Raw genomic sequence first — 15,231 nt, 5'->3', positions numbered from 1 at the left:
AGACCCTTCCAAGCCCCCGGCAGAGCAGCGAGACCATCTGTTTCCTTTCTTGTCTTCTCTTCCTGGACACTCTCCTTTGAGGGTTTTAGACACCAGCACAGAGAGACATTCAAATACCCAAACAGACTAACAGAAGAGAAGTAAAAGAAAATGCCTTGCTCTGTTTTCATAATAAGAGGTCTAGTTTGCTTTACTTTGGTTGTTTCTCTTTACTCAGGGAGAGTTGCCCAAATTGGAAAACGCATCCTGTGGAAGAAACCAGTACTTTGCTAATTTAAAAAATGTCATTTTCTATGTTTAGACTGTGTGATACAGCACCTTGAAATCCACACAACTTAAAAAAAAAAAAAAAAAAAGCCAGCTGCAATAGAACCATATTTATGGTCAGATAAAAATAAAATGGATTTTTAAAATTAAATATGAAAACAAAACTTTAGTACAATTGTTATTTTAAGTGATACGTGGAAAATGCTTAAAAATCATTTAAGCTCTACCACAAGTTCTTGGGAAAACGTGTATCAAATCAAAGAGAGGGTTTTCATGAATGAAGAGCAGTACTACACATGGAGATGACAGTTTTAGACTTTAGGACAATTTTTAATTTTCCATTCTTATACACAATCTACAGCAACTTTATGTTAAAAGAATTTAACCGAAATTTATAAAAACAGCGGCATTTACATTTTATATTATTCTTTAACTTAAAATCCCTTAATTTTAACATTGAGTACAGGTTAATACTGAGATAATTGGGAATAAAAAATATATTACATTATTTACATCCTTTACCTATCAGGTTGGTATTTACCAAAGTAAGTACTTAGAAAAAGAAAGATAGCTTTCATACTCTCCCAGTAAAGACTAATTTTTATCCTGAGGCTTGTGTTTTCTGTCCTCGTTATCTTTTTATAACTGTATATGCTAGCATCTACCAAATTACCCATGTAAATTGTCTGACTCTGGCTCTGTAATATCCAGCTTCTTTACTTTGCTGAGGTGAGAAAAAATTAAGAGTGGATTATGTTCATCTAGTCCTAGTAACTGATCCATAGCATTTAGAAAACTAATGTTTTTATTTGATTAGAGTTAATGTTTTCAGCTGTGATACCTTCCAGTTTACCTTGATAGGTTAAATCAGAAAAAATTTGGCAAACTTTTTCCTTTTTACATTCTCTCTTGGGAATGAACTCATACATAACGATAAATAAGCCATTCTTGTGGTATTTGAAGAATGTTTTTGCCTAGCCCAAGACTGGTTTCCATTTTTTCAGTTCTATTTATTTGCCTTGCATTTTCTTCTGTAAACTACTTTTATCATTCATCAGTTCATTTCATTAGCTTTTCTCTCCTTTTAATTTGTATGCCCAATTAGCATTTTCTGATACAGTATTGCAATTAACATAATTATCTGGATTTTTCAGAGGTGGGACTTTATCCTATGTGCAGGTGCTGACATGACCTGAAGTGTCACTGTTTTCAGCTACTTTGATATTATTACTTTATAGGTTTCTTTGTACAATTGTCGTTCAGCCTTCAAATCTTCAAATGTTTTCTTTAGGGTTGACCAGATAAACATATTCATTTAAATGAGGTTTACATGTAGAGTTTTCCTTATTGTTTAATTAATAGTTTCTTCTTACTTCCTGTTAACTAGTAAAAGGAAAAAATATATAAGATTTTCAAGATTAGTACTTGAAAATGTGTTATTGAGATGACTGATTACATTTTGAGTTTAGAAGAGAAATTCATACCTTGATCAAAAACAAAAACTGTAACGTAACTCTTGCTTCAGAAGTGAGTCTTCCCTCAGAATATAAATGATTGGCCAGTAAGTTTGCAGTGAATCCATTTTGTTAGTCTGTTGCCACATGTCATAAGAGTGAAATCTTGTAGTTAGTTCCTAGGTTGGACTAGATCATGTTAGCACAGTTTCTCCAAAGTACGAGTAAAACACTTTCCATTTAGTACAATTAAATATTTGTTGAGGGCCTAGTCTGTCCTAGGTAATCTGCCAGGAGCTGGTTCTTTCTAAATTTCAGCCAGTTTCATCCTTTGAGGGCAGATTTATCCCAAGAGGATAAGGAAGAAAGTTTTATCTACTTTAACTGGTTAATTCAGTGGAAGTCATCCTTCAGAATTTGCATCTTTTCTTTTCAAATTACAGTTAAGAGTTGATGATTGTTGGGACTGGCAGTTTTTTAAAAGCTCTTCTGTCCTGGGAATTAAAAGCTCAAATCATACATATGTAGTGTCTTCTTGAGTGTATTCTTTTCTGATGGGATCTCAAACTTTTCATCCTTTAGTCATTCAGCTAATGCTTTATGAGCCCACCATGAAAGCATGGCACAGCGCGGAGGAAACGGTATACCTGCGTCCTTGCTCACAATGCTTACAGTCTAATTTGGGAGACGAAACAAATACACAAGCTAAAAATTAAACAGTGCACAAGAGTGAGCCCTAGCCCCCAGAGCCATCCAGAATAAGGTTTCAGTTCTGCAGCCGTCCCTCCCTTCTACACGGAAAAATTACTTAATCTTTGTACATTTCAGTTTCCTCATTGTAAAATGGAAATAATTATACCAATCTTACAGGATTATTGTGAAAATTAAAATGAGATAATATAAATGAAGTGCCTAGTGCAGTGCCTGGTACATAGTAAGTGCTTCATTAATGTGAACCATTGTTATTAATTTTTGGATGATTGTTCAGCCAGTGAGTTCTGTGGGGGCAAGCAGTTAGGATTGGAGGGCTTGGAGAAGGCTCCCTGGAGGAAGGGAGGCTTGAGTTGGACTTGGAAGAGGGTGGGGAGATGGGGGGGCCTTAGGGAAGTTGGAAGGAAGAAGCACATTCGAAGATCAGGGTGTGGACTGTTCATGAGACACACGAGAGAGTGAGCAGATGGGGCTTATGTGGCAGATGTCTGGCTCTCCTCTGAGTTGCTGCGTAGGTCCTTCTGTGTGGTAGGCCTTCTGGAGAAAGACAGTCTGGGTTTCTAGTTACAAGCAGTGTTTCCCCTTGGGTGAGGCAGTTAACTGGCTTTGGCTCTTAATAGGAGTTTGGGGAAAATCGGAGTTTATTGTAAGATCATTTAAGACCATACAGGAATTGTCAACTTTGCAGCACTGTGCCTGGCACATAAGTACTCATTAAATGACAGCAACTGCTGTGTCATTGGATTAATCACTCGGTGACTGTCACCGAATGCTTACTCTCTGCCATGACTGAGTTGAAAACCAACCGGGAAGTCAGTGATGAAAGAGACGACACGATCCCAGCCCCTTGTTGAGTTCGGGATCGAGTGGAAGAGATCAGCAATGACAAATGTGGGATAAGGGCTAAGAGAACGGGCAGGCTGGGAGAGGGTGCCACAGAGTTTGTGGAAAGGACTGGATCCTCGGCAGGAAGTCTGGCAAGGCTTCTCAGAGAAAGCCATGCCCAAGGTAGGCACTCAGGTCCAGTTTTGGTTGAGAGTGTGATTGCATGAATTTTCAAAAATTTAATCTCTGTTTTGCAAAAAGTGAACTCAAGTGAGAATCCCCTCATGCTGATTCACACACTTCTTCCTTTTTTTATTTTTACCCATCACATGAGTGTTTATTTTATGCAATGATAAAACAGGTAATTTGCATGTTAGAATTAGTAATGAAAGACAATTTTAGTAGGAAGTTTTATATAAATAAGGAAACTTACTCATGTTTGAACGAGATTGTTAAGTTGTTAGCAATTTGGAACTGTCTCCCTGTCTACTTAAATAGATTTCTTACTGAAATCAAACTCCTGGAAGAGAGGTATTCACAGGTAAGCAACACCATCCTGCTTTGAGTTGGACTAGAACAGCAAAGGTCCTAACACAAATCCTGTACGACCTCTGATCTAGTGACTTAACTTGGAAATGGAGTTAAGTCCCACAGGTAAAATAATCTGGAGCAAGGATGCTGTAATTCCTCACAGACCAAGGAGATGCCCTCAGAAAAATTTAACATATTGCAATATTTACACTTAAGAAATTAGGTAGTTTTTTTTGAAATGCCAAATTTCATTTGAGTTTATCCCAATTGTTAATACATTTAACTATAGAAAGATGGTGTATAAAAAAACAGGTCCAAAAAAAACAAGAGAATTTTGACATATTTTGAAGACGATCCTAAAAACAAGGAGCTGATTAAAACATTTTTTTAATCTGAAAGTTTTGGGAAGATAATCCATCTTCCCAAGGTAACACTTTCTAATTTTCTTTTTAATTTTTTTTCTCAGTGTCTCCCAAATAATTTCTCTGCCATGTTCTTCTTGAAGGATAGTAATCCCAAAGGCTTTAACTACTTTTAAAGATCTTAAAGCCTTTTTGAAAATTTCCTAGCACTCTATTTGGAAATGAGGTGGATACTTAGATCTCTTAACCCAGTGTGATTCAGAGCAGTGCACACAGGCAAGCACGAGAGCGAGCCTTAAAACATTGGCGATTGCCACGAAATGTTGAGGTCCACTTCTTCCCTAAGGACATTTCATTAGGATTGAAGGGCGTAATGTGTCTATGACCAGTGTTTATAATTTGTCCAATAGTTTTGAGATTGTTTTATTAGGATTTCAGACTTTGAGGTCTCTGCTTGAGGACACAAAAAATCAAAATGGAACACGTAGAAGGACAGGAGTAACATGATTCCCGAGGTCATCAGTTTAGATGAAGTATCTGGGAATGAAAGATGACTGTGCCAGGCTTTAGGTTGCCAGAATAGAAACCGGGTTGTTTTTAAGTAAGCTGGATCCACTGTGAACTTTCTGACCAGTATTTATGGGAATAGTAGGACTGGGAGAGCATTCTCTCTCTCTCTCTCTCTCTGTTTAAGGAAAAGACAGTGTTGTGGAAGGTGCATCTAGGTCATTTATCTGTTTAACACACATTTAAAATACTTGGCAGGTTTGGCTATGAGATGGCTGAAGGCATATAATTTTGGTCTTAAAATTTTTGAAGTAAATTTTGAATACTTTGAAGTGAAACATTTTTGGCCTTGTGGAATTTAAATTGGTAGTGTCTTGTTCACGTAGGTATTTTGCTAAAAATATGCACTGCCTAATCCAGGCTTAAAAAGAAAAGGTTTACATCTGTATGTCACTGAAAGTAGGGAACAGTTTTAATCAGATTACATGGTTGACTTTGGTATATGTTTTTGTAATGGTGACGTGTAACTAATTACATAGCAGCTTTTTACTGTTTTGCATTTCAAAGTCCTAGGTACAAAGATCCCTGGTTACTGATAATTTCATTTTACTGATAATTTAAATAGGATTTTGCATCTTTTCACTTAACACCATTACTTTTGAAATCATGTGTAGTTAACCAGTTTTGGGGAGGAAAAAAAAAGTCCTAGACCTTGTAGTTTAATAATAATATTGATAAATACATTTTTTGTCTTTCTTAATAAATCATTTTTACTTTCTTGATTTTGACTCCTTTTGTTTTTCTTTGATATTCTGACATATAGAATCAAATTAAAGCTCATCCCTTATTTTTATGCTGCTTTTGTATTATTAGTAGACAAATACAGAGTTATACTTTATGGGAAACGTTTAATGCCATTTTCTTAATTGTTGTGGTCTTTTTGTGTGTATGTGTGTTTGTGTAGCTTGCACCTTCTCTTCCTTTACAAGAAGATTTTGTTTATCACTGGAAGGCAATTACCCATTACTACATAGAGACTTCGGGTAAGAAATAAAGCTAATGTTAATTAAACAAAATTTATGAAATACTAAAATATATTTCAAATTAGTTTTCAAAATTATTTTATATTTAAATTTATAAACAAGTTATTTTACTTTTAATTCCTCTTTTAGATTCACTTTAAAAATGTATCTGTTGAGCACCTACTATGTGTAGGCATTGTTCTAGGCACTGAGCAATAGAACAGTAAATCAAACAGACAAAATCCCTGTCCTAATAGAGCTTATATATTGACGACGGAGACGCGAGCACAAAATAGACAAATGCACATAGTGTGTCAGATGGCAAGGGCTGAGGGGCAAATGAGGCAGGCTGAGGGGATAGAAGTGTATACATGGGGCAGGGGGGCAGTTGGCTTTTGTAGGTTAGAGAAAGCCTCATTGCCTGAGCAGACTTCTCAGTTGGAATCTGAAGGAAAGAGGAAGCAAGCCTGGGGGGTTGGTTTCAGGAAGAAGACCTAGTGTAGAAACCCTGCGGCTGGAGCATACAGCATGCTTGGCATACTCCAGGAACTGCAAGGAAGCCAGTTTGGCTAGAGTAATGTGAACAGGGAGAAAAGTGTGAGGAGGTGACATCAGATGGGAGCCACATGCAGTCACAAAGGGCCTTGTAAGCTATTATAAGGGCTTTCACTCTTACTCCAAGGTGGGAAGCCATCAGAGGGTTTTGGGCAGCATGTAACAATCTGTTTTAGCTTCTGTGAGAAAAAATTAGATTGGAAAGATGCAGAGGTGAAGCTATGGACCGTTAGGGGACTATTGCAGTGGTCTGAGCAATGATGGTGGCTTAAACCAGGGAGCTGGTAAGATGAGATTGTATTCTAGGTGTATTTTGCAGAAAACTTTGTTGACAGATTGGATGTTGGGTATGAGAGACTGAGTCAAGGAAACTCCAAAGTTTTGGGCTTAGGCAGTTGGAAAATAGAAAGGCCACTTACCAGGACAGGGAGACTGCAGGAGGAGCAGGTTTGTAAGAGTATTCTGGACGTGTTAAATTTGAGATGCCAACTATATGTCCAATTGGATATGTCAAGTAGACAGTTGGAAATAGGAATCTGGAACTTAAGGTGGAGTTCTAAAGCAGAGATTGACATTGAAGTCATCACATGTAAGTAGGATTTAAAGCCATGAGACTGGATGAGATGTAGGGAGTAAGGATAGATGGAAGAGAGAAGATGTTCAGAAATGGAGCCCTCGGGCCCAGTGCTCAGACATTGGGATGATGAAAACAATAGCAAAGAAAACCACTTTTGGTAGTGGGGTAGAAGACAGCCAAGAGAGAATGGTGTCCTAGAGGCTAGGAGAGGAGACAGGGATTAATTGTGTCAAATGACGCTGATGTCAGGTTAATGAAGACTAAGAAAGGATCTTTGGACTTAGCCGCAAGGAGCTCATTAGTGGACTTGATAAGAGCCCTTTTAATGGCAAGGAAGAGAGAGGAGACCTGATTGGATTATGTTTAAGAGAAAAGGGCACAAAACCTTATAGACAATGTGTATGGACTGCTCTCTCAGGTCAGTGGGAAGGGGAGCTGAGAATGGAGCATTAGCCAAGGGGAGGTGTGGTTTCAAGAGAGGGTTTTATTTTAAGTATCTATTTATCTATTTACTCTCTATACCCAGTGTGGGGCTTGAATTCACAACCCTGAGATCAAGAGTCATATGCTCTTATGCCTGAGCCAGTCAGGTGCCCCTCAAGAGAGGGTTTTACTTTTTTTTTTTTTCCCAAGATGGAAGATATTTTAGTTTGTACTTTGATGGAATGATCTAGTAGAGAGGGAGCGGTGGACAAGAGTAAGATGCAATCATTTCTGAGCAATACCCTTAAATAGGCAAGGGGAGTGGGGTCTAGTACACAAGTGAGGGCTGAGCCTTAATAGGCATGTGGACAGTCCATCCGTCAAAATAAGGTGTGGAAAGCAGAGCATATAAGTATAGATGAAGGAGGGTGGGTGTGGTCTACAAAGTCTTCAAGAGTTCTTTTTCTGGTTGCTTCTATCTTTCTCAGTGAATAAGAAGTATGGAGAGTAAGGGGAATGTGAAATACATAGGTCAAAGGTTGACAAACTTTCTGTAAAGGGCCAGATAGTAAATATTTTAGGCTTTGTGGGTCCTGTGGCTTCTCTTGCAACTGCTCGGTTCTGTTGTGCAAAAGCCGCCATCCACAGTATGTAAAAGAATAGTGTTTCTTTGTTCGAATCCAACAGAAACCTGTAGTAAGGCTGGATTTGCCCCATAGGCCAAAGTCTGGCACCTCCTGAAATAAGAGTATTCAGGCAGTCTGATTGGGGAAGCTGATGGGGTCGTAGGTGATAATTCCTTAAAACAAAAAATCCTTTATAGTTGTATAATAAGTAAAAATTAGACACAAAATATATGTATACCTTTCCACATAAAATACAATTTCTACCTTAATTTGGATATTTAGACAGCAGATCTGTAGGAAAGTTTTTTGAGAGGAGCTGCCTTTTCAAATGACTATTCCTTAGCCCAGGTGAATTTTTCCCTCCTCCATAGCTTTAAGGAAATACTTTAAGGGAAAGGCTTTAAGTTCTTGCTTTAAATGATTTTTTTTTTGCAGTTTAGTAGAAACAAGTATGTACATTATAATAAAGTATGGGACGAATGTGTGTATATGTGTCAGGCACAGAGAGAACAAAGAAGGGAGAAATAGAAGAAGGCAGAGTCCATAACGTGGGGTTTAAAGGATGATTAGGTGCAAGATCCAGGAGGAGGAAAAAGGCATTTCCGGTAGAAGGAATAGCATATGGAGGCACAGAGACCTACATGCAGCTTAGGAGTGAAGGGGGTAGAGGGCAAAAACTACGTCTTGCCTTCTAGGGAGCTAGGATTTTAATCCTGTCAAGTCACATTTACAATTCATTTGTCTCTCAATTTACAAAGCCTTTCTGGTCATTTTTCTCCATTGATAACTGTAATCAAACCATACTTGAACATTCATTCTTTCCTGGAGTGTTTATATAAAGTCTGCAATTAAAGAGGAAAAAACATAAAAAAAACCCCAAATTTCAAATAAATTTACAAATTATCTTCTGTTAGTGGCTGGCCACTCGTTTTAGAAGAATACAAAATGAAACATCAAAAGTTAACATTTCTTGAATTCTTACTGTGTGCGAAGGCATTGAGCTTTACACACATGGTTTCATTGAAATCATATGACAACACTTCCTAGTGTTGATTACCCCCATTTTACAGGTGGTGGTGACGGAGGCTTAAATAGTTTGCCAAGGTCATCCAGCTACAAGCGACAGAGCCAGGATTTGAATGCAAGTTGTCTAACTCCAGGCCCCATGCTTTTAGTACCTGCCACATTGTATATCAAATTTGGTACATGTGTCATCCTTGGAAACAAGGGTGACCCCTGTCTTTCCATTGTTTTCTCTATAGGGCTTAGTGTTACGGTTTACACTGTGCGTGTGTGTGTGTGTGTGTGTACGTACGTACATGTGCACACATACAGGCAAAGCAACATCATCAAATATATAGCATACTAGGATTGTGTTGCACATAGTATGGAGTATTAAGGAAATTATAGTAGAGACATAAATAGGAACTTGGCATTTCCAAGTATATTTTGTATTTAAACATTCTATTAAGAGCAATTTAGCCCTCGTACAGTAAGGGTAAGTTGATAAAACCATGTGATTTTTAAGTCCCAACTATGAACTCGAAAAAGTATCAATGGATTTTTATCTTAAAAAATCAATAGTGCTTAATAAGAATTCTCCTGAGAAGAAGTTTTGGCTTTGGGAATAGTTGTCTGTTCCTGAGAGATGCCGGAAATTGTTCTTTGGGCTCCTCCTGTTTTCACAGATGGAGATGAATTAGGGGCTGTAAGTGTCTGACTTCCCAGTGTTATGACGTGATTCAGTAGCAAACAAAAACAGAACCTGCCCTTTCTGTGTATCCTACCTAATTCAGCTTGATGTTTAAGGCCAACCTGTTTCTATATAAAGAGACTTAAAATTCAGATCTAAAAGTTCAGAACTTCTGAACTAGCTGTTTGAAAAAAAAATTGTTTTTAATTTTAAGTGTATACAAAATTTTGATGTTATGTGTATTTTTCTTGATCATGTCCCCATTTCTGTATAAATGGCTCTTATTTTGAATTATACATAGACATTAGTTAATAGAATATATTTCAGAATATTGATTCCATTTTTGAATAAGAACATGGCAAAAAGAATCACCTACATCCTGGCAAAGATAATTATATACCAAAGATAATTACATACCAATTATATACCACTTTAGTGTGTAGTTCAGATTTTTCTCTCATTTTGAATTGGAATAGAGAAATATCAAGGGCATTTTAGGTACAAATAGGCAGTTTTAAATTGTTTGAATGTTTGATGAATTTTTTTTTATTATTATTTAGATGATAAAGCCCCAGTGACAGATACAAATATTCCCTCTCATCTGGACCAGATGTTAGGTATTTTGCTACAGGAAGAACGGGAGCGAGAGTTCGGAGTGACAGGGCCGTGTATGGAATATTTGCTTCATCACAAGATCTTGGAAACGTTATATACCTTAGGAAAAGCTGATGTAAGTTCCTATGCACATGTTCTTGGGCATGTAATACATGCATTAATGTCTTAGAGGTAAAGAAGCTGCAAGTACTAAATTTAATTATAGAGGTATGTGTTAAGCATGGTGGGATCCAAGTCAGGACTGTGAAAAACAGAAAACATGCAGCCTGCACAAATGTGACTGTCCAGAGAGCCAGCAAAGCCCCCAGATGCTCTAGGTGACAACTGGTCCTCAGGCTGCTGAGAATTAGTGTAAACATTTATGAAAATACGCTCAAGGGCATGTACTCAGAATCAAAGGACGTGAGAAGGAACCCAGTGTAAACTGGGTTAGGAAAATAGGGCTTATTTTTCATAATCTAGAAAGAAAATGTCACTGATTATTCTGACGTTACTTCTACCGATGAGTGGAGCCACGTTAAGTTTTTAGGCCTCATGAATCCTGAGAAATCTTTGCAAAACTGGTATTTATGATATAAATAATATTCTGTACCAGGAAACTTTAAAACTACATAAAAAGGCAAGTTTCAAAGCCTGTGGGGGTGCGAGGGAAAGGGAAGAACTTTGGAGTGCGGTTGGGAGGCCTGGTTTTGCCACTAACACACTGTGACCTTGAACATCCCTTTGGTTAATCTTTCTCTTTTTAACAATCGAACAGGTGATCACGAATGGCCTCCCCCAAGTCTCAAAATCTGTGCTTTTGTTCTGTGAATTTCTATAATATATGTGAAAATCAAACTGGAAAAAAACCATGTTTGAACACCAAATAGAGTTATGAATAGTGGTATTACAGAAAGTTTTCCTTTTAACTAAGTCTGTAGTACTCCCAATTCATTTTAAGTTAAATTCATGCAATTTATATTTTTGAGGCAGGGTATCTGCTCCCCTATCGTGTGGAGAGAGGGACGGTACAACACTAAGTTGAATACAGATTATTTTTGAGTGAAGGTCAATAATTGTAGCACCGGCAAATTAATTTTTATATTGGTGACTGTAAATATTATGGGTTTATCTGAATAATGCAAAGTATTTGCTATCTAAAAAAAATACTGTGCATAAGATTATCGTTTATACCATTTCCAGATAGCATGTCTATGAGGATGCTGTGGAAATGCTCATTTTGTGACTGTATTTTAATTGCAAACAGTATAAGGTTAGTGATAGAACATATAACCTTGTTAGTTTGTGCTCTCTTAACCCACAGCGTAAGCAGTCATCAGGTTTACCTAGTTTTCAGCAAAGATTTAAAGCATGGCATGTTATAAAAACTTCTTTATTGAATATTCATTGTTTATAATAATTATAATGTAAATAATTTTGCAACTAATGCAGAACAGCCATGGAGTTAACCATAATAGTTCGGGGTTACCCTAGCATTTAGAATACAAACAGGTTGGTGTTGCCCAAACCAAACTCTGATTTCAACAGCGTGTCATTACCATGCTGTCTGTCATTACATTGGCCTGCGGTTCCATTGGCTGTATTATAGTCCCAGATGTAATTTTATTTCTAGAATACCAGTCATTAATATTTGATGGAGAATTTTATATTGAAAGACTCATTAATTGGCTGGTTGCATTGACTTTTGAGGGTGAAATACATTCACATTCCTGTTCTTTAAGCTTTTTGAGTAAGTGTGTTTGTATCATCTGTTCTCCCTTGTTTGCTTTTCTGTTCTTTGCGCCCAGTGTCCCCCAGGGATGAAGCAGCAGGTGCTGGTGTTCTACACTAAACTCCTGGGGAGGATCCAGCAGCCGCTGCTCCCACACATTAACGTCCACAGGCCAGTGCAGGTATTTTCTTCTCCTTCTCCAAACAGCATTGGGTTCCGTTTCTTTTCGTGAATAAGTAATTTAATGTGATTGTTCTAAGATGAAAAATAATAAAGGAAATTATTCCGAAAATAACGTGTAAATTAGCAAATACTTGAGCTTCTGGTTATTATATGCTCTATTTTTCTCTTAAAGTTTTATACATTAGTTTTTCCTTTAACTTATCTCTATGACATCTCAAGGGGTTTATTGTGTGCTTATGAATTTTCTAGGGTAATATATTTGAAAAACTTACTAGTAAATCTCTTTTGTTAGAGGTGATGGTAAATAGTGTTCTGTCTGCAGAATGCAAGGTATTTGCATTATATGAAAATTGTAAATACTCTTAAGGCAAACAGATGGCTATTTACATACCTGTAAAAAGTAACCCAAGTTTGAAACATTTTAAAAAATTTTTTTTAACAGAAATTAATTCGACTATGTGGTGAAGTACTTGCAACACCAACGGAAAATGAAGAAATCCAGTTTCTCTGTATTGTATGTGCAAAGCTGAAACAAAATCCCTACTTGGTTAATTTTTTTCTGGAGGTATGGTACTTCTTGTCAACCTTCAAAGCATGCTTATATTAAAATTATTTTGAGAATTGAATTCTGTAAATAATATTAGAAGGAATTACATTTTGTGGGTATCATATGGCTTGTTTCACTTCCCAGAATTATTTTTCGTTGACGATCACTGTTTTGTTTTAACCTGAAATATTTTGAGGAGGCCAGTTTTCAGAGAAAGTACTTGAGCCGATCTACAGCGCAGTACAGGGCCTGGACAAATACAGAGTCAAGGCTTAGCAGGGATGCAGCTTGAAGGGGAAAATCAGGGAGAGCGAGTCACAGGAGCTTATAAACTATCATGTTATCAGCCAAGTCTGCTCTAGCGTGGGGCGCGGGTAATCTGGCCTGGGGTCCATAGGGATGGTGTGTGCGGACTGGGACAGGATGCGCACAATCCTGAGTGACCTCTCCAGCCTGGTACAGTAGTCGCAGTCGCTCTAGTATTCCGCCCTGTCTTTTCTTAGCCATAGTCACTGGATCATACTTTACGTATTCCATCAATTGATATTTTGGGTTTTACTCCCAGTTTTAAATTAGAAAATACTTTGTGTACTTTCTTCTGTCATTCACTTCTTTTTTTTCTGCAGTGAAGTCATTTAGGAATATAGTAGAAAAATTAGTTTGCGGGGGTGCCTGGGTGGCTCAGTTGGTTAAGTGTCTGCCTTCAGCTCAGGTCATGATCCCAGAGTCCTGGGATCGAATCCCTCATCGGGCTCCCTGCTCAGCGGGGAGTCTGCTTCTCCCTCTCCCTCTTCCCCTTTGCCCACTTATGCTCTCTCTCTCTCAAATAAATAAATTCTTTAAAAAAAAAAGAAAAGAAAAAATTAATTTTGCTAGGTTTTTAAAAAAATCTTTTTGGTTTTCTTTTTGTTTTTCTTTCCCTAGATTAGGTACAAGTGAAGTCCAGTGCAATTTGCTCTCTTTGGTCTGTAGTTCTCTGAGTTTAACAAACCCACAGTCATGTAGCCACCACCACCATCAAGCGACCCAGCAGGTCTGCCACCCTCCGGCGGGTTCCTTGTAGCCCTTCTCACTCCACCCCTGTCCCCAGCAATCACTGATGTGCTTCTGTCCTAGGTTTCCTCTTTTACAGAAAGTCACAAAAATGGGATCAGCTTTCAGGTCTGCCTTTTTTTTTTTTTCCTTAGCATAATGCATTTGAGATTCAAAGATGAGTTTGGTCCATGATACTGTTGAGTAATATCCCGTGGCGTGGATGTATCTCAGTTGTTTATTCATCCCTCCGTTGAGGGACGTGGGGTTGTTTCCAGTTTGGGCAATTATGAATAAAGCCACTATACACATTCACACGCGGTTTTTTTCTGTGGATTTAGGTTTTCACTTCACTTGGGTAAATACCTAAGAGTAGGATTGCTGGATCCTGTGGCAAGTATATATTTATTTTCATAAGAACCTGCCAAACTGTTTTACCCCTTATCATTTTGCATCCCATCAACAGCGTATGAGAGTTCCTGTTGTTCCCCATCCTGTCACAGTGAGTGTTGTGAGGGTCTTGTTTTTAAAAATTTTAGCCGTTCTAGTAGGTGGGTTTGTTTTCCATTTCACTCTATTGACTAAGTCACCCAAGATCCTCTTCTACACTCTTACTGAAGATAGGTGAGCAGCCAAGCTGCAAAATTGCATGCATTTAACTTTTTAGGTAGTGATAAAGATGCTGAATGCCAGTTTTTCATGATGGGCATCATATTTCGAAGGTTTGTCTCAGAATGGCTGGAATACACTTATGATTTCAGATTTTAAGGGTTTATTACAGGTTTTTTTTAGGTTTTGATATAAATATATCAAATATCTCAATATGGCTAAGTCTGAGATTTTTTCCTCTCAAAGTTCATGTTAGTTACTTAAAGTTTTCTTAGATACCTAGTTACTTTCGATGCATGGATTTTTGCCCACGCTTGAGCTTTAAGGACTTTTTCTCAGAATCCCTGAAACTCGTTCAGAAGGACATAGCCATCGATCAGAAGCAGAGAAAATTTATGGGCATACATATGCTGATGGAGAGATAGGTGTCCTCTGTTTCCCTGTCTTCACAGAGACAGTTACATTTAGACCTCACTACAAAGAACGCCCAGTTTTAAAGCGCATACTTCTCCACAGCCTGAGGTAGTAGGCATCTCCGTTTTCTCAAGACTATTCATAAGCTTTTAATATGGTTGTTACAGTCTCCCTGTCATTAGAGTTATTTAAATGTATTTTATTTTCTCCTGCTGGTCAATAAGCTCCTTGAGGGCAAGGACTGTTTCATGAATCTTTGGGCTTCCGCAACTTCTCTAGTATCCAGTATAATGTATAATAACTACTTAATTAACACTTACTGAATGAATCTTCAGAGAAATGCAGCTATATTACTTGTAAGTACAGAGAGTAATAAAAGTACTTTGCAGTTCTCAGGCATGTATCCCCTGAAATCTAATCTCTCTTTTCATGTAAAGCAGCTACTCTGTGCATCTACTATGGTTTAAGTGCCTATGATAAGTGAGTTAGGAACAGTCTTTGCCCTAAAGGAGTTCATAGTCTGGTGACAAGGGTAAGACTAATATTCAGGCTATAATCTGAGGTGGA

General features: G+C 37.7%; 1 protein-coding gene across 1 annotated transcript in view; it reads left to right on the top strand.

The window, feature by feature from the left end:
* The window catches only part of FHIP2A (FHF complex subunit HOOK interacting protein 2A), a 33,753-nt gene that overhangs the window by 849 nt on the left and 17,673 nt on the right, over nt 1-15,231 (top strand). The window contains exons 2-5 of the mRNA XM_081823447.1: nt 5,622-5,700; nt 10,114-10,283; nt 11,956-12,060; nt 12,505-12,627. Of these exons, the coding sequence (XP_081679573.1) occupies nt 5,622-5,700; nt 10,114-10,283; nt 11,956-12,060; nt 12,505-12,627 (477 nt within the window). The remainder of the gene's footprint in view (nt 1-5,621; nt 5,701-10,113; nt 10,284-11,955; nt 12,061-12,504; nt 12,628-15,231) is intronic.

This window comes from Leptonychotes weddellii, chromosome 6 (assembly GCF_054177405.1).
Source record: "Leptonychotes weddellii isolate Sample4059 chromosome 6, ASM5417740v2, whole genome shotgun sequence".
In the NCBI taxonomy this organism is placed as follows: domain Eukaryota; kingdom Metazoa; phylum Chordata; class Mammalia; order Carnivora; family Phocidae; genus Leptonychotes; species Leptonychotes weddellii.
This window is presented reverse-complemented; position numbering and strand designations above follow the sequence as displayed.